Here is a 27,890-nt window from a genome sequence, read left to right on the forward strand (position 1 = left end):
ATTCATGTTTAATGTACATGTGAAGATGTACACATCCCTTAAATGTTTCTAATAAAATAAAAAAGCTGTATTAGAATGCAAAATAAACACAAATATAGTAAAAAACAAATCTTTAAGAATAACTGCAAACACAAATACAGTAAAAACATGTATTTTTATTAAATGCAGAATAAACACAAATACAGTAAAAAGAAAAAAAATTGAAAGTATATTGAAAGTTGTGTGTGTGTGTTATAAATCAAACGGCAAATTAAAATGTTTTACACATACAGCAAAGGTTCTAGTAGGTCTCCTGGGCAGTCTCTGCATTGTTCATATTTGAATACAGAACAAAGGATAAATACATTACAAATGCATATACAGTGCCCTCCATAATTATTGGCACCCCTGGTTAAGATGTGTTCTTTAGCTTCTAATAAATTGAGTTTTTTTCTAAATAATATAGGACCATGATGGAAAAAAGAGTAAAATCCAACCTTTAACTCATAAAATCACCTGTTCCACAATTATTGGCACCCCTAACATTTCTTAGGAAATAAATGTAATTAAAGTATTTCTGTCAATTCTACAGTAGTTTACGAAGTTGATCAGAGTATGTAGGAACATTTATTTGTAATTCACAACTTCCTGTTTCCCTGGGGTATAAATATGACGTGACACAGAGGCCATTTCTCTTCAACATGGGAAAGACAAACGAACATACCATTCAAGTAAGGCAGATGTGTGTTGACCTCCACAAGTCAGGCAATGGCTACAAGAAAATAGCCACTCACCTACACCTGTCCATATCTACTGTCAGAGGAATTATTAAGAAGTTTAAAACAACCGGAACAGTGGTAAACAAGCCTGGACGAGGACGCAAGTTTATTTTGCCACCACGCACAGTGAGGAGGATGATAAGAGAAATAAAAAGGTCTCCAAAGCTCACTGTTACAGAATTGCAACAAATGGTAGCTTCTTGGGGTCACAAAGTCTCCAAAACAACCATCAGGCGCTATCTGCATGCCAACAAGCTGTTTGGGAGGCATGCACGGAAAAAACCTTTTCTCACTCACAATCATAAACGCAAATGTTTGGAGTTTGCTAAGCAGTACTGGAACTTCAACTGGGACCGTGTGCTTTGGTCAGATGAAACTAAGATAGAGCCTTTTGGCAACAAATGCTCTAAGTGGGTCTGGCGTAACACAAGAGCTGAGTATGCAGAAAAGCACCTCATGCCCACTGTGAAATATGGGGGAGGATCAGTGATGCTGTGGGCCTGTTTCTCTTCCAAAGGCCCTGGGAACCTTGTTAGGGTGCATGGCATCATGAATGCTTTGAAATACCAGGACATTTTAAAACAAAATCTGGTGGCTTCTGCCCAAAAGCTAAAGATGGGTCGTCACTGGGTTTTTCAGCAAGATAATGACCCAAAACATATGGCCAAATCTACACAGAAATGGTTCACCACACACAGAATCAAGCTCCTCCCATGGCCATCTCAGTCCCCAGACCTCAACCCCATTGAAAACCTGTGGGGTAAGCTGAAGAGGATAGTGCAGAGGAGAGGACCCAGGTCTCTGGATGACTTAGAGAGATTGTGCAAAAAGGAATGGTCAAAGATCCCTCTATCTGTATTCTCCCATCTTGTGAAACATTGGTTGTACAAAATGGGTTGTACAAAGTATAAACATCAGGGGTACCAATAATTGTGGCACACATGATTTGATGTTAAACAATTATTTCTTAATGTGGGATTTTTAAAGGTTGGATTTTACTCTTTTTTCCATTGTGGTCCTATATTATTTAGAAAAAAACTCAATTTATTAGAAGCTAAAGAACACATCTTAACCAGGGGTGCCAATAATTATGGAGGGCACTGTATACATAAAGGACATACCCATAAAAGATATGTCCCAAATTGGTCCTTCTTGGTTAGTAATGGCTGAAGTTACTGCCCTTTCCTAAAGACACCCATCATTTAAAAAAAAAGGTGCACGTATTTGTCACTGTACAGTGTGGACTGTACAGCGAAATGTGTCCTCCGCATTTAACCCATCTGGTAGTGAACACACACTCACACACACACACACACACACACACACACACACACACGTGTTAGGGGCAGTGAGTACACACACACACCCAGAGCGGTGGGCAGCCAACTCCAGCGCCCGGGGAGCAGAGAGGGTAAAGGGCCTTGCTCAAGGGCCCAACAGTGGCAGCTTGCCGAGCCCGGGAATCGAACCCACAACCCTGTTATCGATATCCCGGCGCTCTAACCGCTGAGCCACCACTGCCATCACTGATCCTCCTAACGCAACACAATTACAAAAGTCTCGACTCCATGTTTAAAAATGTTGCAACTCCAGCTAAACATGACGCTCATTTTTAAGGAGGCAACCAATAAAATGAGATGAGAAGGGTGAGACAGATTTACTCATGTTTATGTCTAAATCATTTAAAGCAAACATGACCCAACCTACCTCTGCACCGTCTTCCCCTCCAATTACCTGCCCACTTTGTTCCATCTCTCCCACTCAAATTAAACGAGGTCCTGATACTTTTCTTCAGTCACTGTTCAGAATCACATCTTGGCTTTGTGTTGGAAAAATTACGCATTTTAAGGAACAAATGGCTTCATTTGTTTATTCTAATAATAAATGAATGACATTTGGTAGATATATTTTAAAAAGTAATAAATCTTTTTATTATCAGTGTGATATTTAATATATTAAGGATAGTCAAAGATAGTCATTCATGTAGGGGCCAGTAATATTGGCCTGTGGATATCTAAAGTGACTAAGGATAATATTCAAGAGGAGACTACACTGGCCCAGGCGATGTCGTAATATGCTCTGCTGCTTGCCCTCAGGCTTACAGCAGACTCACAGCTCTAAACCGCTGGATGTCCAAGTGGTGTTCAGAAAATCATGTGGGCTTCATAGACAACTGGATAAAGTATGAGGACAAGCCTGGTTTTATAGGCAGGGATGGTGGAGTCCACCCCACGCGGGAGGGTGCTGCCTTACTTTCATGCAGCATAGCCCACAGTCTTTTAGTTAGTCTGCAGCGTTTGATTTGTTCTGATTGTTCTATCAGATGTATGAAGTGGAGAATTTAGCATTTCCTTTCAGCTCATTTCACCTGTGTGGGGTGAAACTTTTGGTGTTCTCGGTCAGGTACTTTAAACTGCAGGATGTGGGAAAATGAACATTTTATTTTAGGTCTTTTCAACTGTGTGAAATTCTGTTTCAGGTACTTTAACCTAGATACAGTGGGGTATGAAATGTTTGATTTCTGATATTTACAGTATTTTTAGGATTACATTTCAGGGGGGTGAATCATGTTATCTGAAAAATAGGCTACGCTAACCCTCTTATAGAATCCATAGGGGGCGCTACAAGCTCTGTGTTGAATGTGAAGCGCAACACTGTATCCCGTATTCAGAGCTATGCTACTGAATTCTGTATGAAAAGTAGCAGAACTTTCCTACAGACCACAGTAACAGAACACTGTTCTACAAGAATAGAGTAGCGTAACGAGGTGTTACAGAACACAGTAGCCTGAAACTGTTCATTCACAGAGTAGCATAATGCTTTCATACAGAAAACATTAGAATAATTATTTTAATACAGAATACAGTACCAGTACTCTTTCAACCAGAATACGGTAGCATAACACTACACAACCAGCATAGAGGAGCATAACTCATACAGAATACAGTATTCAATTCAAATACATTTTATTTATACAGCGCTTTCACAACAAATGTGGTCACACAGCAGCTTTACAGAGATCGTTTGAGCAAGCCAGTGGCAACAGTGGCAAGGAAAAAGAGGAACCCATCCTCCTCTGGTCGACACCGGATAGCACAATGAAAAGCAAAACAGGAATAAAACACGGAATTAAGGGAGTATGGCCAAGGTGCCGTCAAGCCATAAAAAGATGAACAGGAGTGAAATGTTAAAGTCCATGCAGGTACACTGTCACAAGCACAGCCATGCAGTGAGGGGAGGATGACTCCATTAGAGGCCCCAGAACCGGACAGCGGACAGGAGGGTGGTGGAGAGAGCCAGGTCTGCTGATGGAACAGTTGAAACACATGGGAAAGAGAGAGAAAACACAAAGGGTTAGGAGGGGAAGGGAGGGGGGAATCACAGCAAAAACTTTTTAGAAGGGTTACAGCAGGACAGGGTAAGCAAGAGCAGCCAAACACAAATGCACTCGCACCAGCAGGGGGCAACTCAGCACATGGGGGGGAGAGAGAAAGAAAAGGTTTATATATGAATATGAACAGCACTGTAACACCGCTCAAGCACAACAAAGCAGCAAAACAACAATTTATACAGAACACAGCAGTGTAATTTTCATGCAAAACACAAGCAGGACACAGCAGCCCAACATGGTTCAAGCAGAACACAAGCAAATGGCACAGCAGCGAAATATCGTTCAAGCACAAGACAGCAGCGAAACAATTTTGATGCAGGACACAGCAGCCCCACATGGTAAAAGCAGAACACAGTAGTGAAATGTTGTTCAAGCAAAACACAGCAGTGAAATACCAATCAAGCAGAATACAAGCAAGTGGCACAGCAGTGAAATACAAATCAAGCAGGACACAGCAGCGTAACAATTTTTAGGTAAAACACAAGCAGGACACAGCAGCCCAACACGGTTCAAGCTGAACACAAGCAAGTGGCACAGCTGCAGCCACCTTTAGCACTGTGCTTGCAAGGCAATCTCGAGAAAAATTTGATTTTTACACACAGCAGCATAATTATTATACAGAACACAATTAATTGACATCGTTCAAGCAGAACACAGCAGCGTAACAATTTTAATGAAAAACACAAGCAGGACACAGCAGCAAAATACCAATCAAGCAGAACACAAGCAAGTGGCACAGCAGTGAAATCTCGTTCAAGCAGAACACAGCAGCGTACCAACGATCATACAAAATACAAGCAGGGCATAGCAGCCCAACATGGATCAAGCAGAACACAAGCAAGTGGCACAGCTGCAGCCACATTTAGCACTGTGCTGGCAAAGCAATCTTGTAAAAAATTGGAGACTGTGGGTGCAAAAGTTTTACCTGTTTCTTACGGAGAGTGGGATTGTTGAGGAGTCGGAAAAGTACAATGCGCCACCTTTCTGCACGTCGCTGGGGAAGATGCAGTAAAGGTCTACAACATGTTACAATTCAGTGAGGAAAATAAATAAATAAATAAATAAAAATAATGAAGAAAAGGTTTAGGTTTATATATGAATATGAACAGCACTGTAACACCGTCCAAGCACAACAAAGCAGCAAAACAATTTACATGCAAAACACAAGCAAGACACAGCTGCCCAACACCGTTCAAGCAGGAAATGGTAGAGAAATATTATTCAAGCAGGACACAGCAGCAGAATAATTTTTATGCAAAACACAAGCAGGACACAGCAACGCAACATGGATCAAGCAGAACACAGCAGCAAAATTATTATACACAACACAGTTAATTGACATCGTTCAAGCAGAACACAAGCAAGTGGCACAGCAGTAAAATATCGTTCAAGCAGAACACAGCAGCGTACCAACGATCATGCAAAACACAAGCAGGACACAGCAGCCCAACATGGTTCAAGCAGAACACAAGCAAGTGGCACAGCTGCAGCCACCTTTAGCACTGTGCTGGCAAGGCAATCTCTTGGAAAATTGGAGACTGTGGGTGCAAAAGTTTTACCTGTTTGTCACAGAGTGGGATTGTTAAGGAGTTTGAAAAAGTCCAATGCCCCCACCTTTCCGCACGTCGCTGGGGAAGATGCAGTGAAGGTTTACAACATGTTAAAATTCAGTGAGGAAGAAACTGAAACAAGAAATGTGCTGAAAAACAAGTTCAGCGATTACCGAGAGTCAAGAAAGAACCTACCCCTATGTTCACCATTTGTCCTTCACGAGAGCTCAGGATCCAGGTGAAAGCACTGAGGCGTACAAACGGAATTCAGCAAAGTATTCACATATTCTGGCCACCGCATGTCACTGTTGGGAAAGCTACCACTCACCTGTGAACACAAAATGCTAAATTGAATTTCACATATTGTTGACTGTGATGTACCAGCAATACTAGGACGTGAGACATGGGAGATGTTAGGTGTGGATGAAAGAGTGCATGGAATCACAACGTAAAACGACATTCTGATAGACAGTCATCTGTTCACTATTCTTGGATTCCTACCAGGACATCACCACATTCAGTAGATCCCATGGTCCCACCAGTGATTCATCCACCAAGAAAAGTCCTGATTGCCCTGAAAGACAACAATCATTGATGAGCTACACAAAATTAAGGGGTGTAAATCACTAAACAGCATGAACTGAACGACTGGGTAAGCAGTAGGGTCACAGCGGTGAGGATTTTGGCAGATCCACCTTCAGATCACATCACAAATCCGGTACATGGCCATGTGCTCTCTGCAGAAGGTCTCAATCTAGATCGAGAGAAAGTGAGAGCTGTAACACACATGCCTACACCAAAAAACAAGCAGGCACTCATGAGATTCATGGTCATGATTCATTACCTTTCCAAGTTTATTCCCAGCCCGTCTGAAGTCAGCGCACTGATCCAGAGATGCAGCTACTACACACAAGGACCATGGAAGGATAGCCCAATGAGAAAAATCCAAACATACTGGACATTCAAAGCAGAAAAGCAAAATACAGATTCAAGACATGCTGCAGAGAAGACAACTCACACAGAAAAGTTATGACAGACAGAAAAAGAGCCCACCAAGCATATACATGTGGAACAAGGTGAGAATTCAGAGAGTGCAACCTGCTATCATGATCAGCCACGATTCCTAACAGTCCAGACACCAGATGGAAGAACCTATAGGAGAAACAGAAAACAGAACACACATTCACAGGACACAGTTCAAGTTCCTGTCCTTCTCCAGATATGGTTATGAACAGAAACAGAAACAAATGTCCTGCTTATGAACAAGTGTGTCACTTTACCAAAAATTTGTCTAACAAAACAAATCAAAGCAGAAGGAGAAAAGAAATCATGCAGTTGAACAAAATGCAGAGGTTTACTCATTGGAAAACCTGAAATCAGAAAAACATCAACACTGTCACAACAAAAGTGAACAGAATAACTGGACTGTAAATAAAACTACAAGAACTTTGCATTCAGCACCAGTGTCCAACTTGAAAACAATATCATCGCAGCACAGATCTACAAATCAAAAATGCAAGATTGAATTTTACATTGTTGACAGTGCAATACTAGGACGTGAGACATGCGAGATGTTAGGTGTGGTTTAAAGATGGAAGAACCTAAAGGAGAAACAGAAAACATCCTCAGGACGACTGAAAAAGAGTTTCCATCAGAATCACCTAATGTTGTTGCCGATTCCCGTTTCGAGCCGCAGGTCAGTGAATCCGGTCCACCTGCAGAAACTGGTATTGCAAAACAAACCAGACTTACCTGAGACACATCCGAGAATGGCATTCTTCACAAGGTCAGGAAGACAAGAAAACACAAGGACTGAATCTGGAACACACATACAGTGCACATTTAGAATATTCACAAACACATTCAGAGGACACGGTTCAAGCTCCTGTCCATCTGCTGACTGAATTTAAAGTTACTGTCATTTATTGCATCTTAGATTTGTTTAGGTTATTCTGCAATGTCAAGCTATTCTCATATATGAATAAAAACAAATAAACAAACAAAAAAAAAAAAAGTGGGGATGTCACCTATGTTATGTACCAAAGAGGCAACCAAACACAAAGTATATCACCGAGTCGTCCTTAGTCCATACTTTACACTGAGGAACCGGTAAGAAGAGAGGAAAACAAGCAGAGGGGAAAACCGGCAGTGGTGTTCGAGGAGCCCTCAGCTTTTCTCGGGCCCGTTGAAAGCACTGACGCGTACACCACAGACCTGAAGAAGGCAAAAGACCACAAATTCAGTGAGTTGCATGACTCGTTAATCAGAGACAGGACTGTTTGTGGTATTGGGGAAGACTAATTGTGGGCAAGGTTGCTGAGGAAAACAGATCGGACACGGACAAAGGCCATGAATATCTGCTGTACAAATGAAGGGACATCAAGTGAAGTGAAAAAAAGTGCTCAATGACGTACAAAACAGAACGACAGAAACAAAACAAACAGTTGGGTTTGAACACAAGAGCAAATCCTAAATAGCTAAAAATGAACAAGCAACAGAAGCAAGCTGCTCCAGATGTGGTTATGAACATAAACAGAAACAAAGCATGCAGTTGAACAAAAGGCAGAGCAGGAAGATTTCTTCATTGGAACAGTTGAAATCAGAAAAACAGAATATTAGAGAAACCTCAACACTGTCACAACAAAAGTGAAAAGAGTAACTGGACTGAAAATAAAACAAGAACTTTGCATTCAGCACCAGTGTTTAAACTTAAAGACAAGGTCATCACAGCACAGATCTACAAATCAGATTTGAAACAGAACTCAAATCAAAAATGCATGATTAAATTTCTCATTGTTTACAGTGATGTACAAGCAATACTAGGACGTGAGACATGATGAAAGAACCTGTAGGAGAAACAGAAGACACCTCCTCAGGGCGGCTAAAAGAGTCCCCATCGGCATCACCCAACGTTGTTGCAGATTCCTGTGTCGAGCCGCAGGTCAGGGAATCCGGTCCACCTGTAGAAGCCGGTATTGCAAAACAATCTGACTTACCTAAATCACATCCCAGAGAGGCATAGAGAGGCTTTCTTCCACAGACCTGAAAAAGGCAAAAGACCATGAATTCGGTGAGGTGCATAACTTGTTAATCAGAGACAGGACTGTTTGTGGTATTAGGGAAGACTAATTGTGGGCAAGGTTGCTGAAAGAAACAGATCAGACATAGACAAAGGCCATGAATATCTGCTGTGCAAATAAAGGGACATCAAATGAAGTGAAAAAAAAAAAAAAAAAAGTGTTCAATGAAAAACAAAACAGAACGACAGAAACAAAACAAACAGTTGGGTTTGAACACAAAAGCAAATCAAAACTAGCAGCTCAGCAGCTCAGCACACGGAAAAGAGAGAAGAAATGAAGAAAAAAAAATAATAATAAACAATAATAATGAAGAAGGATTATATTTATATATGAAAATGAACAGCATTGTAACACCGGTCAAGCACAAAGCAGTCAAACAATTTATACAGAACACAGCAGTGTAACCATTCTCATGCAGAACAGAAGCAGGACAGAGCAGCCCAACACAGCAGCGAAATATCGTTCAAGCTCAAGACAGCAGCGTAACATTTTTTATGCAGGACACAGCAGCCCCACATGGTAAAAGCAGAACACAGCAGTGAAATACCAATCAAGCAGGACACAGCAGCGTAACAATTTTAATGCAGAACACAAGCAGGACGGGAGGAATTTGGGGACCAGAAACTGCAGAATTCAGCAAAGTACTCACATATTCCGGCCACCGCATGTCACTGCTGGGAAAGCTACCGCTCACCTGTGAACACAAAAGCCAAAAATGCAAAAATGAATTTCACATATCGTTGATGGTGATGTACCAGCAGTACTAGGGCGTGAGACATGGGAGATGTTACAGCAGGACAGGGTAGTAAAGAGCAGCCAAACACAAATGCACTCGCACAAGCAGACAGCAGGGGCAGCTCAGCACATGGGGGAGAGAGAAGAAATGAAGGAAAAAATGAAAAAAAGGTTTAGGTTTATGCATGAATATGAACAGCACTGTAACACCACTCAAGCACAACAAAGCAACAAAACAAATTATACAGAACACAGCATCATCATTTTCATGCAAAACAAGCAGGACACAGCAGCATAACAATTTTTATGCAGAACACAAGCAGGACACAGCAGCCCAACATGGTTCAAGCAGAACACAGTAGCGAAATATCGTTCAAGCAGGGCACAGCAGCATAACATTGATGAAAAACACGCAGGACAGCAGCGGAATTATTATACAGAACAAGTGACACTGTTCAAGCATAACACAGGAGCGTAACAAATTTGATGCAAAACACAAGCAGGATACAGCAGCCCAACACGGTCGAAGCAGCACACAAGCAAGTGGCACAGCTGCAGCCACCTTTAGCACTGTGCTTGCAAGGCAATCTCATCAAAAATTGGATTTTTAGGTGCAAAAGTTTTACCTGTTTCTTACCGAGAGTGGGATTGTTGAGGAGTCTGAAAAAGTCCAATGCGCCACCTTTCCACACGTCGCAGAGAAAGATGCAGTGATTGTCTACAACGTGTTACAATTCAGAGAGAAAGAAACTGAAACAAGAAATGCGCTGAAAAACAAGTTCAGCGATTACTGTGAGTCAAGAAAGAACCTACCCTATGTTCACCATTTGTTCTTCACGAGAGCTCAGGATCCAGGTGAAAGCATACGGGAAGAATTCGGGGACCAAAAACTGCAGAATTCAGCACAGTACTCTCATATTCTAGCCACCGCATGTCACCGTTGGGAAAGCTACCACTCACCTGTGAACACAAAAGCCAAAAATGCTAAACTGAATTTCACATATTGTTGACGGTGATGTACCAGCAATACTAGGACGTGAGACATGGGAGATGTTAGGTGTGGTTGAAAGAGTGCATGGAATCACAAAGTAAAATGACATTCTGATAGACATTGATCTGTTCACTGTTCTAGGATTCCTACCAGGACATCACCACATTCAAGTAGATCCCATGGTCTCACCAGTGATTCATCCACCAAGAAAAGTCCTGATTGCCCTGAAAGACAACAATCATTGATGAGCTACACAAAATGGAGAAAAGGGGTGTAATCACCAAACAGCATGAGCTGAATAACTGGGTAAACAGCATGGTCACAGTGGTGAGGATTTTGGCAGATCAACCTTCATGATGAAAGTTCCAAGCTCTGCACACTGAACATACCCATTGAAAGATACAGATTCCTTTGACTTTCTTTTGGAGTGTCCTCAGCTTCAGAGGTATTCCAAAGGTCAATTGCAGACTATTAAAGGCCTGGAAGGTGTCGTCAATGTTCCGAACGATATCTTAGTCTGGGGTGAAACGGTTAAGGAAACATGACAGCAGACTCATCCAAGTGCTGAAAAGGGAAAGACAGTGGAACCTGAAACTCAACAAAAACAAGTGCAAGATCAGATCATCACAAATGCGGTACATGGCCATATGCTCGCTGCAGAAGGTCTCAATCCAGATCAAGTGAGAGCTGTAACACACATGCCTGCACCAGAAAACAAACAGGCACTCATGAGATTAATGGGCATGATTCAGTACCTTTCCAAGTTTATTCCCAACCTGTCTCAAGTCAGTGCACCTCTCAGAAAACTGCTTGAGCATGACACTCCGTGGCAAGTCGAGCACAAAGCTATGAAAAACTGAAATCTCTGGTACTGGTACACCATCTGTAGATGCGAGCTCAGAAGGCTTCGGAGCAGCAGTTCTGCAGGAGGGAAAGCCAGTGGCTAAATTACATTACGAAAGGCAACAGCAAATGATTCAGAGATGCAGCTACTACACACAAGGACCATGGAAGGATGGCCCAATGAGGAAAAATCCAAAACATACTGGACATTCAAAAAAGAAAAGCAAAATGCAGATTTAAGACAAGCTGTAGAGAAGACAACTCAAGCAGAACAGCTATTATGACAGACAGACAAAGAACCCACCAAGCATATACATGTGGGACAAGGTGAGAATTCAGAGAGGGCAACCTGCTATCATGATCAGCCACGATTCTTCACAGTCCAGACGCCAGATGGAGAAACCTATAGAAGAAACAGAAAACACATTCACAGAACACAGTTCAAGTTCCTGTTCTTCTCCACATGTGGTTATGAACATTAACAGAAACAATGTCCTGCTTATTGACAAGTGTGCAAATCCTGTAACAGCAAAATCACTTCACCAAAAATGTGTCTAACAAAACAAATCAGAACAGAATGAGGGGGAAAAAATCATGCAGTTGAACAAAAAGGCAGAGCAGGAAGATTTCTTCATTGGAACAGTTGAAATAAGAAACAAAAACAGGAGTATTAGATAAACATCAACACTGTAACAACAAAAGTCAATAGAATAACTGCACTGAAAATAAAACAAGAACATTGTTTTCAAGTTGGACACTGGTGCTGAATGCAAGGTCATCTCAGGAAATGTCTACAAGTCACTTAGATTTGAAACAAAACTCCAGAATTCAGCTTGAAAACCGCTCACATATTCTAGACACTGCAAGTCACCGCTGGGAAAGCTAACGCTCACCTGTGAACACAAAAGCCACAAATGCAAGATTGAATTTCACATTGTTGACAGTGATGTACCAGCAATACTAGGACGTGAGACATGATGGAAGAACCTATAGGAGAAACAGAAAACACGTCCTCAGGATGGCTGAAAGAGTTTCCATCAGCATCACCCAATGTTGTTGCAGATTCCTGTTTCGAGCTGCAGGTCAGTGAATCTGGTCCACCTGCAGAAACTGGTACTGCAAAACAATCTGACTTACCTGAGACATCAGAGAGAGACATTCTTCACAAGGTCAGGAAGACAAGTGAAAACACCAGCAAGATACAAGGACTGCATCTGGAACACACATACAGTACACATTTACAATGCTCACACACACATTCAGAGGACACGGTTCAAGCTCCTGTCCATCTGCTGACTGAATTTAAAGTTACTGTCATTTACTGCATCTTAGATTTGTTTAGGTTATTCTGCAACATCAAGCTATTCTCATAAATATGGTGTCAAATGTACAGTTCATGTAGTTCAGTTCAGAGACTTCATCTCATTTCCCTTGAGTTTTAAAGCATTACGGTTCGACAGTGTTTGTATGAACGTTGTTGAGAGTCCTGCACAGCCCAAATCATCCTCATTTATAGTTCTATTCATATTAAGAGAAACAAAAATATATAAATTCAAGTGTGGAGATTTCACATGTTCTGTAGCTAAGAGGCAGCCCTAGCTAAGAATCACGCAGCTCACCCAAAAGTACTAAAGTGTGAGTGTAGCACAGAGTCGTCCTTCCTCCATACTTTACACTGAGGAACTGAACCGGTTAGCAGAGGGAAAAACGGCCGTGGTGGTCGAGGAGCTCCTCGGCTTTTCCGGGGTCACGCAGACGCCGCCAGTCCCTCTCCGGTGCGGGAGTGGAGACGACGACTCTCGGTGTCCGTCGCGCCGGTAGTGCTGGAGCTCAGACGCCGCGTTGGAGGAGTCACGGGTCAAGCTGGACGACTTCCTTGCAGAGCGGCTGGAAAGCTGGTTTTTCCGCGGTCGCCATGTTTCTCGAGGGTAAAGAGAAAAACGCAAAGGGCGGGTAGTGAGACAGAGGACTGTACAGTAACACAGACAGCACAAGGATTCCAACAAGTGCCTCAGATGAAGAAGACAAAGCTCACATTACGGACTATAAAGTAGGATGGCCGGTCGAAGCTCTGTGTGGAATCACGGCTCGAGCTTTGAAAGCAGGGCCGCATCGAAACAGCAGCTCAGAGTCTCCTGAAAATACCTACGATCACGTGACCGCCGGAAACGAAGCTTCGTTACGTCACTGGAACGCAATCACGGTTCAATGCGCGTGAGTTTCCGGTCCCGCTGTAGACGAGCTGCATATAATCTGAAATATGTACTTAAATAAAACGGAAATACAGAACATGTGTGAATTTGCTTCACTTTCATGATCAAATTATTGACATTCCTCAGCATTCAAGGGTTTTTACTGGAGACGATGTGAAATGACCTGAATAAAAACATTTTACAGCTCTATTTCTGTGTTCAACAGATGTACAGTCTACATGCACATTCAACAGTGGTGTTTTTCCCTTAATCTAATAGTGTCAAACATGCTGTTTTGTTTAGGAGGAGAGTAAAGGAATTACACACTCAGATGAAATTCATTCAGTTAAAGGAAGAAACGCAGTCCGACATCGCTGTATGGAGCAGTTTGGACAAAGCTTATGAACACAAGTGAATCAGGCAGTGGTGGTGTAGTATTGTATTTGTACAACAGGTGGCGCAGTACAGCTTCAAATGAACCACTTCGGCTTCAAATGGTTAAAAAGCCTCGTTCTGCTCATCCCTGATACAAAGATATGACTGGGAGAAACAAGCAGCAGGAGAGCAGCGCTGGACCTGTCAGCCGGAAGTGACGTGTCTGTCCAGTAGAGACAGATTTCTTCTACAGTGTTAAAGTTTTCATTTCACTTCATTTATTTTTTAATAAATTCAATTACATCATGATTTCCAGTACTGAAGTTTACACTTTCTGTCTCTCAGTGTTTTCATCTGCAAGCTTTAAAGACGCTGAGAATTAACCTATTTAATAAAATAAAAATATAATAAAATGTTTAAATCTGTATGATTTACAGTTTTGTACTATAAATATGTATGATGTACTAAATGTGAATTGTTCATCAAATAAACAACATAGAAATACTATAGCAGCATATTCTGGACTTTCTAAATGAAATCAAATATGCTAATTAAACAGTGTGTGTACAATTGCATATGAGTGTACAGTGTTTAAAGCCTTATCTAAATGAGGAGCTTTAGCAGTTTTGAGTTTATGGAAGATTTTCCATCTGCAATCCTCATCGTCGCTCCAGCTTTGCCCAAATGAAGCTGTAGTCCAGTTCTGTTGGGACGAGGCGCAGTCACCGGTATCGCCCCTTCCAGTCTGTCAGTCTACTTCAAGGAGGCACCCAGGACAGACGTTCCCGATAGAGCCAGGTGAGTTCATGTGAACTAGCTGCTTTTAAGCTGATCTTTTACCTTATATGTGACCATAAACGTACAGCGAATATTTGAAAGCTTGGTTTTCTGGTTTCGTGTGTGTTTGTACTTTAGCTGTACGACTGTAGGAGCTAACTTGCTAGCGCTGCTGATGTTCGGCGTTAACTTAGAAACTTCGGGAGCTCTAACCTTTCTAAAAGAGGGGTCTTATTTTCCACGTTGTTGGAAAAGGTCCTGATAAAAACGGACTAACTTTTATATACTGTTTCATCCGACAACACAGGCTTTCTGCCGTTAGCTGTTTTAGCTGATCTTGTTGTTTCCTCCAGTAGGAATATTAGTTAGAGTTAATAGCTGATGCTGAGCTGCATTAGCTCTGTTTCACTCAACTTTACCTCACATATTTCATTAGTTCTTATTTAAGTGGGAATTGAAAACTTCCAGGGTCACATTTTAGCTCTGAAGCGTAATGAAAAAGTACTGATTGCTTTACAGTATCTGAAAGTAGTCCTCCTTCTAAGTAGCAGAATTAAACAGCTCCAGAAGCTGCTGCTTGTCTAGATATTGGGAGGCAGGGGCTAAATCTGCTAGTCCTGCTCATACTTTGGCAACACAAGATAAAATGAATTTGTGGGTTTTATTAGATCCTGAAATGTATTTGCAGAGACTCTGAATTGATGTAGTTAATTAGCATGTTTTCCTCTCTGACTAAAACCATTTGGTTTAACCTTAACCTTACTTCTACCTGTGCTGTAGGAGGTCTCCCACGTGAGACTTCTAAACCTGAGCCATTTCCAGTGTCGACAGCAAGTCTGTTTATTTACTATTTTTATCAGACCTCTGTTTATACCAACCAACCACTTAATGAATTCCCTCTTGTATCTACATGCTTTGTCCATATAATCAGCAGAAGCTTCCAGCCAGCAGTAATAAATCTACATGCTTTTTAGGACATTTCTGGGACTTCAGTCATTCTAAGGACAAGATTGTTGACTGCCAATCATCGCCCTCCTACTTTGAGCTCCACCTTTTCAGTGCTTCCACGCGCCTCTTCTTTGAAGTCCAGTTCCCCTCGCATCTTGGATTAGACCGTTGTCAAGCTCCAGAAGGTTCTCCAAGACCGTAGGGTCTCCTTCACTCACTCTGCTCCCAAGGCTGAATTTTGTAACTCTGTATCTCTCCTCCTTAGGAGGTAAACAACCCGCTTTCTGAGTCGGATTTCCGTCTCAGCTATGCCACTGTGGACCATGCCATCGCCTTGATTAAACTGGCTGGCCGTGGTGCTTGGCTGTCCAAGGCTGATGTCGTCTCAGCCACAACATCCCCATGGATGCCAAAACGTGGTCCAAACAGTACCCCAACCAAGTGACTCTAAAAATATTGCATATGGTGATGAACTCGGATGAGGATTCTGATTTCCTGCCCCGGGAACTTGATATTCTCTAGTAGGGATCCTCTCTCACATCATTCACATCCATGACATTTCAATATCCTCATCAACCAGCCAAAACCGGGTTCTTCCAGCTCCTCAGTGCCACGATCTATCTGCACCAGCAGGACTTTCTCACTCGTGACCACAAAAGTGAAAATGTACTGCTGACTGCTGATGACCAGGTCAAACTTCAGTTTTGGTAATAATACAGAATCAATTATTCCTATAAAACATTGTTATAACTTTAAAACAGATATACACACAGTGAGCTCAAAGTCCTCCATTACTATAATTACAGCATATTAAATATCAAAGATTTTTACTAAACTAAATATTTTTATACATTTCATGTAATGTCCACTTTGTGCTACAGTTGAAAGGGCAGCTAAGGATTATGTTGTAGAACCGAGCCTCCAGGACACTTGGAAGAAAGCTGAAGACGTTTTTCAGGACAAACTCTGTGGTGCACAACACCTTCTCTTTTTCCCAGCAGGATGCTCATCATTCTGCTTCCTCTGCAGAAGTTTCTGCTTCTGCGTGTTCCCAGCAGGCTTGTGAGGATGTGCCCTGTGGGGCAGTGGTGGAGGCAGAAGCTGTACTCACACAGTCCACCATGAAGCAAAGAACCAGGAGGCTAAAGTTTAAGGTATGTGAGCTGAGTGGTGAGTAAATAAATATATTTGTTGTTTAATCTTTTTTTCCCACAGATCCTGTCAAAGTCAACAAGGGTACACCCCTTGTAGCCCTCAAGCATGGATCTAAGTGTTGACCTACTGGCTGGGTTCAATTAGGAAAGTCCTGCTCTGTGGGTCGTTGTTGAGCTAGAACCGTTGCTCCCACAGTGATGCAGGAAACCAGGAGACCGAGGCTTCAACTCCCCTTCAGATTATTATTATTATTATTATTATTATTATTATTAACTAGCATCAAACTCGGAGGTATTTGATGTTATCCACATCACTTGACATGTTCTAGATAATCTGTCATGTTGTCTCTCAAGCAGATCCTGAAGACAAGGAAGACTATACCTCTTGTAGCCAGTTAGAGAAGATGTCCAGTACGATTCCAGGTAACTTTCAGTGTTTGTTTAAACTGTGGTGAACATCATGAACCCTTTTAACCTCTGAAACTCCACAGGAACTCATTCCTCACTCCTCTACCTTTAGAAGGATTTGGGCAGTGTGTGCTGTATTCCATGTCCTTGCTGAATAATAATCCTTAGAATGTCAAAGTCTGGGAGTTTAAGAGGTGAAGGAATAAAGGCCCTGAGAAGGTTCATGTCTTCTACGTGACACAAATGTCTTTCACAACAGGAGAGATGTCTAATACACAACTTTCCATTTTGAACTTCAGTTTCAGGGAGCATCAGGTCCTCTCAAGAACCAATCCAGCTACCAGCCCTCATCAGAGAACAGTCTTCAGAGAAATCCCCCTACTGACATTTATAAGAACTAAATGTGTTGTTGATCAGCTTCACCACCCCAGGAGGATTCATCATTTTAGAATAGAAAATCTTCAAATGTAAAAATCCACTCCCCCTCTCCTGTATCTAGACTAAGATTCATTTTTAAAGTATGTGAGATATTTCCTCTTATTGACCATCAGTGTGACCTTCAGTTTAAAATGCAGTCAGTGCAAAAGCTCTACACTCATGCTGCTCAAACACTCATGATACTTTTTAATATCAGTGCTGCAATATTTTCATTTCTGCCCCATTGTTGTTTTATAGAAACGTGTTAGTGTACAGTGTGTAGAATACACCCTAAATAAACCCTCATAGTTGGAGATGGAAGTGTATGCAGTGTTTAACGTGTGTGTGTGTGTGTGTGTGTGTTTTCCATTGTAGGAAGAGAACGGGCTGAGATCCTCCTTTTCATCACAACTCGTCCACAGAGAAGCACACGACTAATCAGTTTATCATTAATACTTACATCAGTGCTGAGCAGTGTCTTCATTTCTACACTTACTTTAGACTCCTCCTTAATGCTTCATCTTTTCCAAACAGCTGTAAAATTTATATTATTAATATCATGTTCAGGAAAAGAGCCTGAATGAAGAGCTGTTCTGCATTACTGATGTGTTCTGGATGTTTATTTGTTTCTACTCAAAGTAAAATCTAAAACTCCTCTCTTTATTTATTCCAGGTTTAAGTTTAGACCTGCTGCTCTCAGAACTGACCAGAGTCTCTTCAACAAAAGAATTCAGCATTTCTAAGAAAAAAGCTATATGACAAAAGTATTTGGACACCTGCTTATTTGTTATTTCTTTTAAACTCAAGAGTATTAAAAAGGAGTTTAGCCTGCTTTTCTTGAAGTAACTGTTTCTACTGCCATGGAAGACTTTCTGCTAGATTTTGGAGCATTGCTGTGAGGAATGCATTTAGCAAGAAGAGCATTGGTGAGGTCAGAATATTGGATGATCACCCAACCTCATCTCCAACTCAAAGTAAAAAGTTTCCCCAGCTCACCCTAGAAGTAAAGGACATCATGAGCACCATCATTCCAGAGAACACAGTTCCACCTCTCCTCAGCTCAATGCTGGAGGCTTTATACCCCTCTAGGCCACGATTGGCATTAGGCATGGAGCCGATAGGTTCATGTTTATCTGTTCCAGAGAGTCCTATTCTATTGGCAATACTGCATTACAGTGACAGTTTCAGCAATGGGTGCAACTGATTGCTGAATGCATTGATTAAAAAATGGTGTCCAAAAACATTTGGACATATAGTGTGTTACTGTCAGATAATATAAAGAAAATATCTAATAATTACTTAATAAAATAAAGCTCTGCTGAACTGAGGCTTTATAAAAGTCTAAAAACAGGGCAGATCCTTTATCACAAAAATGAGTCTGTAATCAATCAACCCTTTCATGCAGAAATGAGGGAAAAGTGGTTGGATGCTGCTCAGCTTCACAGCTCTACTGCGCCACCTGTTGTACAAATACAATACTACACCACCACTGCCTGATTCACTTGTGTTCATAAGCTTTGTCCAAACTGCTCCATACAGCGATGTCGGACTGCGTTTCTTCCTTTAACTGAATGAATTTCATCTGAGTGTGTAAGTCCTTTACTCTCCTCCTAAACAAAACAGCATGTTTGACACTATTAGATTAAGGGAAAAACACCACTGTTGAATGTGCATGTAGACTGTACATCTGTTGAACACAGAAATAGAGCTGTAAAATGTTTTTATTCAAGGTCATTTCACATCGTCTTCAGTAAAAACCCTTGAATGCTGAGGAATGTCAATAATTTGATCATGAAAGTGAAGCAAATTCACACATGTTCTGTATTTCCGTTTTATTTAAGTACATATTTCAGATTATATGCAGCTCGTCTACAGCGGGACCGGAAACTCACGCGCATTGAACCGTGATTGCGTTCCAGTGACGTAACGAAGCTTCGTTTCCGGCGGTCACGTGATCGTAGGTATTTTCAGGAGACTCGGAGCTGCTGTTTCGATGCGGCCCTGCTTTCAAAGCTCGAGCCGTGATTCCACACAGAGCTTCGACCGGCCATCCTACTTTATAGTCCGTAATGTGAGCTTTGTCTTCTTCATCTGAGGCACTTGTTGGAATCCTTGTGCTGTCTGTGTTACTGTACAGTCCTCTGTCTCACTACCCGCCCTTTGCGTTTTTCTCTTTACCCTCGAGAAACATGGCGACCGCGGAAAAACCAGCTTTCCAGCCGCTCTGCAAGGAAGTCGTCCAGCTTGACCCGTGACTCCTCCAACGCGGCGTCTGAGCTCCAGCACTACCGGCGCGACGGACACCGAGAGTCGTCGTCTCCACTCCCGCACCGGAGAGGGACTGGCGGCGTCTGCGTGACCCCGGAAAAGCCGAGGAGCTCCTCGACCACCACGGCCGTTTTTCCCTCTGCTAACCGGTTCAGTTCCTCAGTGTAAAGTATGGAGGAAGGACGACTCTGTGCTACACTTACACTTTAGTACTTCTGGGTGAGCTGCGTGATTCTTAGCTAGGGCTGCCTCTGAGCTACAGAACATGTGAAATCTCCACACTTGAATTTATATATTTTTGTTTCTCTTAATATGAATAGAACTATAAATGAAGATGATTTGGGCTGTGCAGGACTCTCAACAACGTTCATACAAACACTGTCGAACCGTAATGCTTTAAAACTCAAGGGAAATGAGATGAAGTCTCTGAACTGAACTACATGAACTGTACATTTGACACCATATTTATGAGAATAGCTTGATGTTGCAGAATAACCTAAACAAATCTAAGATGCAGTAAATGACAGTAACTTTAAATTCAGTCAGCAGATGGACAGGAGCTTGAACCGTGTCGTCTGAATGTGTGTGTGAACATTGTAAATGTGTACTGTATGTGTGTTCCAGATTCAGTCCTTGTATCTTGCTGGTGTTTTCACTCGTCTTCCTGACCTTGTGAAGAATGTCTCTCTCCGATGTGTCTCAGGTAAGTCTGATTGTTTTGCAGTACCAGTTTCTGCAGGTGGACCGGATTCACTGACCTGCTGCTCGACACAGGAATCTGCAACAACATTGGGTGATGCTGATGGGAACTGTTTCAGTCGTCCTGAGGTGTTTTCTGTTTCTATAGGTTCTTCCATCTTTAAACCACACCTAACGTCTCACATGTCTCACATCCTAGTATTGCTGGTACATCTCTGTCAACAATGTGAAATTCAGTCTTGCATTTTTGATTTGAGTTTTGTTTCAAACCTGATTTGTAGATCTGTGCTGCGATGACATTGTCTTCAAGTTGGACACTGGTGCTGAATGCAAAGTTTTATTTTCAGGGCAGTTATTCTATTGAGTTTTGTTGTTAGTGTTGATGTTTATCTAATACTCCTGTTTTTGTTTCTTATTCCAACTGTTCCAATGAAGAAATCTTCCTGCTCTGCCTTTTTGTTCAACTGCATGATTTTTTTCCCCCCCGTCATTCTGTTCTGGTTTGTTTTGTTAAACAGAAACTATGTCCTGCTTATGGACAAGTGTGCAAATCCTGTAACAGCAAAATCACTTTACCAAAAATGTGTCTATGTTCATAACCACATCTGGAGAAGGACAGGAACTTGAACCGTGTTCTGTGAATGTGTGTTCTGTTTTCTGTTTCTTCTATAGGTTCTTCCATCTGGCGTCTGGACTGTGAAGAATCGTGGCTGATCATGATAGCAGGTTGCCCTCACTGAATTCTCACCTTGTCCCACATGTATATGCTTGGTGCGCTCTTTGTCTGTCTGTCATAATAGCTGTTCTACTTGAGTTGTCTTCTCTACAGCTTGTCTTAAATCTGCATTTTGCTTTTCTTTTTTGAATGTCCAGTATGTTTGGATTTTTCCTCATTGGGCCATCCTTCCATGGTCCTTGTGTGTAGTAGCTGCATCTCTGGATCATTTGCTGTTGCCTTTCGGAATGTAATTTAGCCACTGGCTTTCCCTCCTGCAGAACTGCTGCTCCGAAGCCTTCTGAGCTCGCATCTACAGATGGTGTACCAGTACCATGGTGTTACCAGTACCAGAGATTTCAGTTTTTCATAGCTTTGTGCTCGACTTGCCACGGAGTGTCATGCTCGAGCAGTTTTCTGAGAGGTGCACTGACTTCAGACAGGTTGGGAATAAACTTGGAAAGGTACTGAATCATGCCCATTAATCTCATGAGTGCCTGTTTGTTTTCTGGTGTAGGCATATGTGTTACAGTTCTCACTTTATCTTGATCTGGATTGAGACCTTCTGCAGCGAGCATATGGCCAGTGTAACTGATTTGGGATGATCTGATCTTGCACTTGTTTTTGCTGAGTTTCAGGTTCCACGGTTTTTCCCTTTTCAGCACTTGGATGAGCCTGCCGTCATGTTTCCTTGACCGTTTCACCCCAGACTAAGATATCGTTCGTAACATTGACGACACCTTCCAGGCCTTTAATAGTCTGCAATTGACCTTTGGAATACATCTGAAGCTGAGGACACTCCAAAAGAAAGTCAAAGGAATCTGTATCTTTCAATGGGTATGTTCAGTGTGCAGAGCTTGGAACTTTCATCATGAAGTTTGATCTGCCAAAATCCTCACCACTGTGACCATGCTGCTTACCCAGTCGTTCGGTTCATGCTGTTTGGTGATTACACCCCTTTTCTCCATTTTGTGTAGCTCATCAATGATTGTTGTCTTTCAGGGCAGTCGGGACTTTTCTTGGTGGATGAATCACTGGTGAGACCATGGGATCTACTTGAATGTGGTGATGTCCTGGTAGGAATCCAAGAACAGTGAACAGATCAATGTCTTTCAGAATGTCATTTTACTTTGTGATTCCATGCACTCTTTCAACCACACCTAACATCTCCCATGTCTCACGTCCTAGTATTGCTGGTACATCACCGTCAACAATATGTGAAATTCAGTTTAGCATTTTTGGCTTTTGTGTTCACAGGTGAGTGGTAGCTTTCCCAACGGTGACATGCAGTGGCCAGAATATGTGAGTACTGTGCTGAATTCTGCAGTTTTTGGTCCCCGAATTCTTCCCGTACGCTTTCAGCTGGATCCTGAGCTCTCGTGAAGAACAAATGGTGAACATAGGGTAGGTTCTTTCTTGACTCTCAGTAATCCCTGAACTTGTTTTTCAGCACATTTCTTGTTTCAGTTTCTTTCTCTCTGAATTGTAACATGTTGTAGACCATCACTGCATCTTTCCCTGCGACGTGCGGAAAGGTGGCGCATTGTACCATTTCAGACTCCTCAACAATCCCACTCTCTGTAAGAAACAGGTAAGACTTTTGCACCTAAAAATCCAATTTTTGATTAGATTGACTTGCAAGCACAGTGCTAAAGGTGGCTGCAGCTGTGCCCCTTGCTTGTGTGCTGCTTCGACCGTGTTGGGCTGCTGTATCCTTTTTGTGTTTTGCATCAAATTTGTTACTCTGCTGTGTTCTGCTTGAACAGTGTCACTTGTTCTGTATAATAATTTCGCTGCTGTCCTGCTTGTGTTTTTCATCAACGTTATGCTGCTGTGCCCTGCTTAAACGATATTTCGCTACTATGTTCTGCTTGAACCGTGTTGGGCTGCTGTGTCCTGCTTGTGTTCTGCATCAAAATTGTTACGCTGCTGTGCCCTGCTTGAATGATATTTCGCTGCTGTGTTCTGCTTTTACCATGTGGGGCTGCTGTGTCCTGCATCAAAGTTGTTTCGCTGCTGTGCCACTTGCTTGTATTCTGCTTGATTGGTATTTCACTGCTGTGTTCTGCTTGAACAACCTTTCACTGCTGTGTTCTGCTTTTACCATGTGGGGATGCTGTGTCCTGCATCAAAATTGTTTCGCTGCTGTCTTGTGCTTGAACAATATTTCGCTGCTGTGGCACTTGCTTGTGTTCTGTTTGAACAGTGTTTTGCTGCTCTCTCCTGCTTGTGTTCTGCATGAGTGGTTACACTGCTGTGTTTTGTATAAATTGTTTGACTGCTTTGTTGTGCTTGAGCGGTGTAACAATGCTGTTCATATTCATATATAAACCTAAACCTTTTCTTCATTATTATTATTATTATTATTATTATTATTATTTTCTTAATTTCTTCTCTCTTCCCCGTGTGCTGAGCTGCCCCCTGCTGTCTGCGGGTGCGTTTGGCTGCTCTTGCCTACCCTGTCCTGCTGTAACCACTCTAAAAAGTTTTTGCTGTGATACCCCCCTCCCTCTCTCCTAACCCTTTGTGTTTTTTCTCTCTTTCCCATGTGTTGAGATGCCCAGTTTCAACTGTTCCGTCGGCAGACCTGGCTCTCTCCACCACCCTCCTGCCTGCTGTCTGGTTCTGGGGCCTCGATTGGAGTCATCCTCACCTCACAGCATGGCTGTGCAGTATGAAGGAAGGTAAACTTACACTTTATTACTTTTGGGTGACCTGCGTGATTCTTAGGTAGGGCTGCCTCTTAGCTACATAACATGTGAAATCCCCACACTTGAATTTATATATTTTTGTTTCTCTTAATATGAATAGAACTATAAATGAGGATGATTTGGGCTGTGCAGGACTCTCAACAACGTTCATACAAACACTGTCGGACCATAATGCTTTAAAACTCAAGGGAAATGAGATGAATTCTCTGAACTGAACTACATGAACTGTACATTTGACACCATATTTATGAGAATAGCTTGACATTGCAGAATAACCTAAACAAATCTAAGATGCAGTAAATGACAGTAACTTTAAATTCAGTCAGCAGATGGACAGGAGCTTGAACCGTGTCCTCTGAATGTGTGTGTGAATATTCTAAGTGTGCACTGTATGTGTGTTCCAGATTCAGTCCTTGTGTTTTCTTGTCTTCCTGACCTTGTGAAGAATGCCTCTCTCGGATGTGTCTCAGGTAAGATTGATTGTTTTGCAGTACCAGTTTCTGCAGGTGGACCAGATTCACTGACCTGCGGCTCGACACAGGAATCTCCTACAACGTTGGGTGATGCTGATGGAAACTTATTCTGCCACCCTGAGGACGTGTTTTCTGTTTCTCCTATAGGTTCTTCCATCATGTCTCACGTCCTAGTGTTGCTGGTACATCACTGTCAACAATGTGAAATTCAATCTTGCATTTTTGGCTTTTGTGTTCACAGGTGAGCGTTAGCTTTTCCAACGGTGACCTGCAGTGTCTAGAATATGTGAGAGATTTAAAACAAAACTCCAGAATTCAGCTTGAAAACCGAAGTGACTTGTAGACATTTCCTGAGATGACCTTGCATTCAGCACCAGTGTCCAACTTGAAAACAATGTTCTTGTTTATTTCAAGATTTCACTTTTCACTTTTGTTGTGACAGTGTTTGTTTGTCTAATATTCTGTTTTTCTGATTTCAACTGTTCCAATGAAGAAATCTTCCTGCTCTGTCCTTCGTTCATCTGCATGATATTTTTTTTTTTCCTCATTCTGCTCTGATTGTTTTGTTTTACACATTTTTGGTAAAGTGATTTTTCTGTTGCAGGATTTACACACTTGGCCATAGGCAGGACATTGTTTCTGTTTATGTTCATAACCACATCTGGAGCAGCTTGCTTCTGTTGCATGTTCATTTTTAGCTAGTTTGGATTTGCTATTCTGTTCAAACCCAACTGTTTCTGTTGTTCTGTTTTGTATTTCATTGAGCACTTTTTTTTTCACTTCATTTGATGTCCCTTCATTTGCACAGCAGATATTCATGGCCTTTGTCTGTCTGATCTGTTTCTTTCAGCAACCTTGCCCACAATTAGTCTTCCCTAATACCACAAACAGTGCTGTCTCTGATTAACGAGTCATGCACCTCACCGAATTCATGGTCTTTTGCCTTTTTCAGGTCTGTGGAAGAAGCCTCTCTCTATGCCTCTCTCTGATATGACTCAGGTAAGTCAGATTGTTTTGCAATACCGGCTTCTACAGGTGGACCGGATTCACTGACCTGCGGCTCGACACAGGAATCTGCAACAACGTTGGGTGATGCTGATGGAGACTCTTTTAGCCGCCCTGAGGAGGTGTCTTCTGTTTCTCCTACAGGTTCTTCCATCATGTCTCACGTCCTAGTATTGCTTGTACATCACTGTCAACAACAAACAGTCCTGTCTCTGATTAACGAGTCATGTAACTCAGTGAATTTGTGGTCTTTTGCCTTCTTCAGGTCTGTGGTCAGTGCTTTCAACGGGCCCGAGAAAAGCTAAGGGCTCCTCGAACACCACTGCCGGTGTTCCTTTTTTCTTACCGGTACCTCAGTGTAAAGTATGGACTAAGGATGACTCTGTGATATACTTTGTGTTTGGTTGCCTCTTTGGTACATAACATAGGTGACATCCCCACAGTTTTTTTTTTTATTCAGATATGAGAATAGCTTGACATTGCAGAATAACCTAAACAAATCTAAGATGCAATAAATGACAGTAACTTTAAATTCAGTCAGCAGATGGACAGGAGCTTGAACCGTATCCTCTGAATGTGTTTGTGAATATTCTAAATGTGTACGGTATGTGTGTTCCAGATTCAGTCCTTGTATCTTGCTGGTGTTTTCACTTGTCTTCCTGACCTTGTGAAGAATGTCTCTCTCTGATGTCTCAGGTAAGTCTGATTGTTTTGCAGTACCAGTTTCTGCAGGTGGACCGGATTCACTGACCTGCGACTCGAAACGGGAATCAGCAACAACATTGGGTGATGCTGATGGGAACTGTTTTTCAGTCGTCCTGAGGTGTTTTCTGTTTCTCCTATAGGTTATTCCATCTTTAAACCACACCTAACGTCTCGCATGTCTCACGTCCTAGTATTGCACTGTCAACAATGTAAAATTCAATCTTGCATTTTTGATTTGTAGATCTGCTGCGATGACATTGCATTCAGCACCAGTGTCCAACTTGAAGACAAAGTTCTTGTTTTATTTACAGTCCAGTTGTCCAGTTTTCCACTTTTGTTGTGACTGTGTCAATGTTTTTCTGATTTCAGCTTTTCCAATGAGTAAACCTCTGCATTTTGTTCAACTACATGATTTCTTTTCTCCTTCTGCTTTGGTTTGTTTTGTTAGACACATTTTTGGTAAAGTGATTTTCTGTTGCAGAATTTGCACACTTGGCCATAGGCAGGACATTTGTTTCTGTTTCTGTTCATTACCACATCTGGAGAGGGACAGGAACTTGAACTGTGTCCTGTGAATGTGTGTTCTGTTTTCTGTTTCTCCTATAGGTTCTTTCATCTGGCGTCTGGACTGTGACGAATCGTGGCTGATCATGATAGCAGGTTGCCCTTCTCTGAATTTTCACCTTGTCTCACATGTATATGCTTGGTGGGCTCTTTGTCTGTCTGTCATAATAGCTGTTCTGCTTGAGTTGTCTTCTCTACAGCTTGTCTTTAATCTGTATTTTGCTTTTCTGCTTTGAATGTCCAGTATGTTTGGATTTTTCTCATTGGGCTATCCTTCCATGGTCCTTGTGTGTAGTAGCTGCATCTCTGGATCAGCCTGTCTGAAGTCAGCGCACTGGGAATAAACTTGGAAAGGTAATGAATCATGACCATGAATCTCATGAGTGCCTGCTTGTTTTCTGGTGTAGGCATGTGTGTTACAGCTCTCACTCGCACTTGCAAGCACCGTGCTAAAGGTGGCTGCAGCTGTGCCATTTGCTTGTGTTCTACTTGAACCGTGTTGGGCTGCTGTGTCCTGCTTGTGTTTTGCATGATCGTTGGTACGCTGCTGTGTTCTGCTTGAACGATATTTTACTGCTGTGCCACTTGCTTGTGTCCTGCTTGAACGATGTCAATGAATTGTGTTGTGTATAATAATTTTGCTGCTCTGTCCTGCTTGAACTGTGTTGGGCTGCTGTGTCCTGCTTGTGTTCTGCATCAAAATTGTTCCACTGCTGTGTTCTGCTTGATTTGGTATTTCGCTGCTGTGTTCTGCTTGATCCATGTTGCGTTGCTGTGTCCTGCTTGTGTTTTGCATCAAAATTGTTCTGCTGCTGTGTCCTGCTTGAATAATATTTCGCTACTCTGTCCTGCTTGAACGGTGTTGGGCTGCTGTGTCTTGCTTGTGTTTTGCATGTAAATTGTTTTGCTGCTTTGTTGTGCTTGAGCGGTGTTACAGTGCTCTTCATATTTATATATAAACCTAAACCTTTTCTTCATTATTTTTATTTATTTATTTATTTTCTCACTGAATTGTAACATGTTGTAGACCTTTATTGCATCTTCCCCAGTGACGTGCAAAAAGGTGGCGCATTGTACTTTTCAGACTCCTCCACAATCTCCCTCTCAGTAAGAAACAGGTAAAACTTTTAC

The 27,890-nt window shown here is 42.0% G+C and overlaps 1 protein-coding gene across 1 annotated transcript in view; it reads right to left on the reverse strand.

Moving 5' to 3' along the window:
* Window positions 1–6,822: 6,822 nt before the first annotated feature.
* LOC140565093 (uncharacterized) overlaps window positions 6,823–27,890 on the reverse strand; it is a 475,962-nt gene continuing 454,894 nt past the window's right edge. Inside the window, exon 7 of the mRNA XM_072690905.1 lies at window positions 6,823–6,851. Within this exon, the coding sequence (XP_072547006.1) occupies window positions 6,823–6,851 (29 nt within the window). The remainder of the gene's footprint in view (window positions 6,852–27,890) is intronic.

This window comes from Salminus brasiliensis, chromosome 11, assembly GCF_030463535.1.
Source record: "Salminus brasiliensis chromosome 11, fSalBra1.hap2, whole genome shotgun sequence".
NCBI lineage: Eukaryota > Metazoa > Chordata > Actinopteri > Characiformes > Bryconidae > Salminus > Salminus brasiliensis.